The sequence below is a fragment of the Podarcis liolepis genome (genome assembly GCF_965112155.1).
Source record: "Podarcis liolepis genome assembly, chromosome: Z".
NCBI lineage: Eukaryota > Metazoa > Chordata > Lepidosauria > Squamata > Lacertidae > Podarcis > Podarcis liolepis.
In genome coordinates, this window is record NC_139570.1 from 48,141,208 (window position 1) to 48,147,207 (window position 6,000).

The 6,000-nt window shown below is 49.4% G+C and overlaps 1 protein-coding gene across 17 annotated transcripts in view; it reads right to left on the reverse strand.

Moving 5' to 3' along the window:
- DNM1 (dynamin 1) overlaps window positions 1–4,543 on the reverse strand; it is a 130,415-nt gene extending 125,872 nt beyond the window's left edge. For all 17 annotated transcript variants that reach the window (XR_014521573.1, XR_014521574.1, XR_014521575.1 and 14 more), the window contains exon 1: window positions 3,770–4,543. Coding sequence is in view for 12 of the 17 variants with exons in the window: in XM_083485823.1 (XP_083341949.1) it covers window positions 3,770–3,930 (161 nt within the window). In the remaining 5 variants the exon portion in view is untranslated. The remainder of the gene's footprint in view (window positions 1–3,769) is intronic.
- Window positions 4,544–6,000: the final 1,457 nt, after the last annotated feature.

Below are 6,000 nucleotides of genomic sequence, written 5' to 3' on the forward strand. Positions count from 1 at the left end.
ATACATAAATACATAAAATGTGTGCACTTTGTGGTCCTTGGAGGAAAGACGGGTTATAAATGGTTGTTGTTGTTTTTAAGGGACTTAAACCTCTTGGGATAATATGTGGCTGTGCTGGGGGGCCATTCCTGCTCATTCAGATGAGGGCCCCAGACTTTTGCCTTCAAGCCTTAACAGAACCACTTTCCACTCCTTAAAAAATGGCCCCCGCTCTGCCAGGTCTGCAAATGGCGGACTAGAGGCCTTCATGAAAGAATTCTAAGATTTGCTTAAAGAACAACAATTTTAAAATCTGGAGGTTTCAGTGCACAGAGTCAATGTGTGTGTAAAGCACATATTGAAGTCAGCCTGATTGTCATGATTTCAGACTCGGAAGAGACTCAGTTATTCCCCTGCTACTCATCAGGTCAGCAGAAGGCCTGTGCATCCTTCTGACCCTGTTTGAAGCCAATCTACACTATGTTGTTTTGTACCTCCTTTTATTCAGGGTATGTGTGTGTGTGTGTGTGTGTGTGTGTGTGTAACTGCAGCCCCAGACCGTTCAGAAGCCAGTATTCAAAAGACACACTTATTCAGCAGGATTATAGAATGGTTTTGTAGGGGGGGGGGGTTTAAGCTATCAGACACAGCCAAAGGGGTATGTTATCAAAACACAGCTGCCTGCTGCCATCTTCACAATTTGCTGCTGTAATGTAAAACAACCTACATAGCATTTCAAATGCGGTTACAATAGGCTAAACGCACCACACTCCCCAACCCAGTCTTCTAAGCCACTTAGCCCTCTGACGGCATTTGGTATCAGGAGATGGCATCTTAGCCCCTTTCCCCCCAATAATTTATCTGGAAGGATTTAACTTTTCCTCTGCCCTCGCACTCAACAGCTCTGCTTGAACCCTTCAAGATCTAAAGAAACTGCAGCACTGTGAATCTGCTGCCATGGAGACAACCGGAGGAAATCTAGTGAGGTCACATCCCCATAGGCTCTCTTGGAGAAAAGACCCATCAGAAGAGGACAAAATGCAGAAATCCATTCATTCACCTGCCCTCCATCCACCAGGCACTCAAGTAAACAACAGAAATATGAATGCATTGCTCATCTCATGGCCAAAGGATATTTCCAGTCTGTCACTATTTTGGAGGTGGGATTCAAGCTCGTACCAGCAAATCCAGGTTGCATGGTTCCCCAAAACCTGTTTCCCTAAAAGATTATGGACTTTTTGCAATAAGGACATTTTTTTTAATCAGCCCACATTACAGCTGACGAATGAAAGGTCTAGCCAACTCCCCCACCCCACCTCAGCTGCAGGCCCCCATTTTTTTCAGCTGATTTGATGACAACAATAAGTGTCTTTGCAAGGTGGGGATTGACTGACTCCACCTACAATCAACCTGGTCATGCAAGCAAAAACCTCAGGACATTCCAAATGTGCACCCAGTGAAGGCTTTTCAATCCTATAATAAACAGACCCCTTGGATGTCTGTTGTTTTAGGTTTTTGCTGTGGAAGCAGCAGTAGAGACATACAGCTTTGCAGCTTGGGCTGTCTCTTAACAGTGCCGATCCTAAATGAAATTCAACAGCTCTCAGGTCGTTTTGGTTAAGAATGGAGCTGGAAGCAGCCATTTGAGATGCAAAGGTATCAGTGCTATTTTAAAAAGACACACACACAAATTTTCATTGTGGACATGAAGAGAGGGAAGGGTGACACAACTATATTGTATAGAAAACTGAAACACGGCTTGTTTCCAGAAGCCCCTCTTCTCTTAGTGGGAATCACAAGGTACCAATCTCCTAGCCTTAGTGAATTCTTCCCAATTGAAAAGGATTAAAATAAGCATCAAAACGCTACCAGCCAGCTCATAAGTGTCCCGCAGGAACAGCCTGTGTGAGCCACCCTTCCTGATCGCCTGCTATTTGCAGAGGTTTCTGGAGGTTGGCTTGAAGGTCACATGAAAGTATGCCATCAGCAGTATTTTACTATAAAAAGGGAGCACCCAAAATGCTGATTTTCCTTATCAAGGAGCAAACATTTCATCTTCCCCTCTGGATCCTCAACATGGCATCACCCAAGATACTCAGAGAAGAGTATACCTAAGAGATGCTAAGACATATTGCTAGCTGGCCTAGTCAATAACCACCTCCCATCTACTATCTGTTGGATAACTAATTCCCTGTGAAACCAGGCAAATATATGCAAGCAAAAGGTGTGCTGCATTCGATTACCCCCCCCCCCAGTCCTTCCTGGAATTTCACCTGGTGCAGGATTGTGTCCGAGGCGAGGCTTATAAACAGAGGAGACAAATACGTCCTAGGGGAAAGGCACTGTCCTTAGCACATCTTGGCAGTGAATGTGTGGTGCATCACTAACACATTTCTTGACAAGGAGTGCATTTCATATGTGACCAGCAGAACTGTTACACTTGGCCCTTCTCTCCACCCCTATAAGCAGCCTCAGAAATTGTAATGTGGAAAAACACACATTGATGCACAAATTGCATCATTTTGCAAGAGAGGGAGGGAGGGAGAGAATGCTGAATCCAAAGACAGAAAATCCAAAAAATATGGCTAAGCTCCCTACCATGATATTTCTTTACCATCTTGAGATTACATAACATAAGAGAGGCTTTTGTCCGGGCTTTGAAAATCTCCAGAAGACTGGAGATGGCAAACGCTCTCCTTGAAGCAACCTCCTCTTCCTTCCTATCTGCCCACCCCCTCCCCTCACCGCAGCCCTGCAATTGCCCTCTGGCAACATAATGAAAAAGGGGGGGGGGGAGAGAGGAAGATACAGAGGAAGAGACGGACTCTCTCCCCAGCCTCGCTCTGCCCCAGGAGCAATTCTGAATTCTGCCTTCCTACATAGAGCTTCCCCCCCCCCGCCTCTCTAAATAAATAAATGATTTAGGATTAAAAGCGCCAAATCTCCCCCTGCGCGGTGATGTGGACACAGCACAGCACCAGACGTCGGATTGCTTCCTTTCGCTCTTCCTCTTACAACTCGCCCCCCCTCCGACCCCAAATGGCTGCTTTTGTGCAGTAAATCACTCCTACGAACAGCGGAGGTGGCGGCGGGCGATGCTGCTATAACGCGCCCTTCAAATTTTGTTCACACACTGATGCTCACCTCCACCCTTCCCTTCAGATGTACACGGCAAGCTTCTTTTCACTGAAACCGATCGTTGATCTCTTTCTCAGGGCAGGGATTGCATTTCATACCCACCCAAACAGAAGGAGACAGAGGTGTATACACACACACACACATTCATACATCTATAGATTTCCCCCTAGTTTTAGCGTATGTGAAACGCAAACGCGCCGCTCGTGGAGGCTTGCCAGTAAACAGGGACATTATCTTATCCCTTCGGGGAGGGAGAAAGGATGCGGAGCCTCCCCTCATCCTGATGAAGGTGATGGCTCGTGGAATGTCACCTGCCAATCACCGGGGCTTCCTGTTTTTCTGCAACATCCTCGGCGCGGAGGGCGCATCCGCAGTGCCGAGGAATGGCGGCGTGAGAGGGGGGAGAGCTTTTCCCGCTCCCCCATCGCAGGGAGCCGAAGCGGCTCCAGATCCTTCCCCTCCCCTTCCCCAGCCTCCGTTTCCCCGCTATTTCGGATATCCACTGGGCAAGGGCGGCAGGAGGGGGACTTCCGCGCATTAAGCCGGATGTCTGCTCTGCACGAGCATCCACAGAAGCCCAGGACTAATTAAGGCGCGGGGGATGGTATAAAATAAAATAGATGGTTTAAATAAATACCACCGGCTCCCTTACCTTCCGACGAAATTCTCCAGGACGGAGCTCTTCCCGGCGCTCTGCCCTCCGACCACAGCGATCTGGGGCAGGTCCAGGTTGGCATTCTGGCCGATGGCAGCGAAGGCATCCTGGAGCTGGTTGACCAGGGGGATGAGATCTTCCATTCCTCGGTTCCCCATGGCTGCTGCACGCGGCGGGGAGAGATCTCACGTCTCCAGCGGCTTGCAAAGCGTCTCTCTCCGAGGGCTTTTTATTTTTTGGGAGGGTGGGGGGCTCTCGTCTCAAAGGCTCGTCGACGGCTCGTCTGTGGCCCCCCAAGTCCTCATCGGTGCGTGTCTCCTTTTTGCGCGCGCGCAGATGGGAGTCCTGCCCACCTTCCCAGCCCTGGGACTTGGAGGTGCCCGAGGGGGCTGCTACTGCAGCGCCCTCCCTTTCCTCTCAGCAGCCCCGCACCCCGCTCCGCCTAAATCAGGCTCCTCGCCGGGTCTCTGCAGCAGCGCTGCCTACCACGAATGAAGCTCCCTTTGGCCACCTGGTCCTAAGCCGGATCGAGAACGTACTTGCTCACAATCGCCGCCAGAGGGGGATCCGCAGCAGCCACTCGGCTCAGAGAGCTTCATGGGAGTCGTAGTTCTTCCCTTTGGTTTCCCTCGGTCTCCCGTCCCCTTCCCCAATTCAAGTTCAGTTCATATACTGGGGGTGCGGGTGCGGAGGTGTCCTTGTTCCTCAGCTCCCACCATCCTTGACCACTGCTGGTACGGGTGGCGGCTGGAGAGGCACAGATCCCCCATCCTTTGCTGTAAGCAAGAGACAGAATGATAGATGTCAACATTTAGCTCCTTTTATGATTATCAGGCTTCTTATAGATAGGGATACATATACATATAGATCAGCATGTGCAATTTTTAATGCAAATATTTGTCCTCTTGTGAGGGTGATGCTGTTCCTGTTTTTGGGTGATGCGTAAAACAATGGACTCCGTACTCAATGAGGTTGGAGGGAGCAGAACTGTAGATCAATGAGCTCAAAAAGGAGCTAACTCAGCAAAGGTTGAGAGGACATGGAGAGACTAGTACAGTCATTGGCAGTTCTCTTCTACCAGGTCCGTTGCTTCTTGCTGAAACCTTGCCTGCAGTTGGGTCTTCTCCTCCCAAGTTGTCTGGCAGCCAAATAGATGCTCTCCTGGGAGCTCTGGGCTTTCCACAGGGTCACCTGCCACCTTCACTCACGAGGCCTGGAACACAGGGCTTGATTTCTGGGGGTACTCAAGGGTACGCAGTACTGGCACCTCCCTCCCACCCCCAAATGTTAAAAGTGGGGCACAGTGAGTATAGGCACCTTTCTTTTCTTTTCAGCACTGGGGCTTGAGGTGGGGTCCTTGAAGAATCCAGGCAAGGCATCCCCGATATGTGACTTTTCAGAAAGCCTTTGGACTATTGAGAGTTGCATGCAGGTTTTCGGTTGGGGGGAGCAGCATTCTCTGCAGAGTCCCAGGCCTCTTCCTCTGAAGAGGTCTCCCCTGGACTGGGTTGGGAATAATCTTGGCAGTTGCACCCACAGGTTCCCTCTTTCCTTTGGAAGAAAGGAATCTCTGGAAGCAATGTGTACAAGAAATCAGGAATCCCCTGGCAGCTCTCCTGCAACATCACCTATCCTTCTTTTGCCCCTTCCTCTCCTTTGTGTGAACCCTCCTCTCCTTCTCATTTATCGAGTTAACCGTATATAACACGGGTAGGCAACCTAAGGCCCGGGGGCCGGATCTGGCCCAATCGCCTTCTAATCCGGCCCGTGGACAGTCCGGGAATCAGTGTGTTTTTACATGAGTAGAATGTGTCCTTTTATTTAAAATGCATCTCTGGGTTATTTGTGGAGCCTGCCTGGTGTTTTTACAGTGGTACCTTGGGTTACATACACTTCAGGTTACAGACTCCGCTAAGCCAGAAATAGTACCTTGGGTTAAGAACTTTGCTTCAGGATGAGAACAGAAATCGTGCTCCAGCGGTGTGGCAGCAGCAGGAGGCCCCATTAGCTAAAGTGGTACCTCAGGTTAAGAACAATTTCAGGTTAAGAATGGACCTCCAGAACGAATTAAGTACTTAACCCAAGGTACCACTGTACATGAATAGAATGTGTGCTTTTATTTAAAATGCATCTCTTGAGTTATTTGTGGGGCATAGGAATTCATTCATCCCCCCCCCAAAAAAAATAGTCTGGCCCCTCACAAGGTCTGAGGAACAGTGGACCAGCCC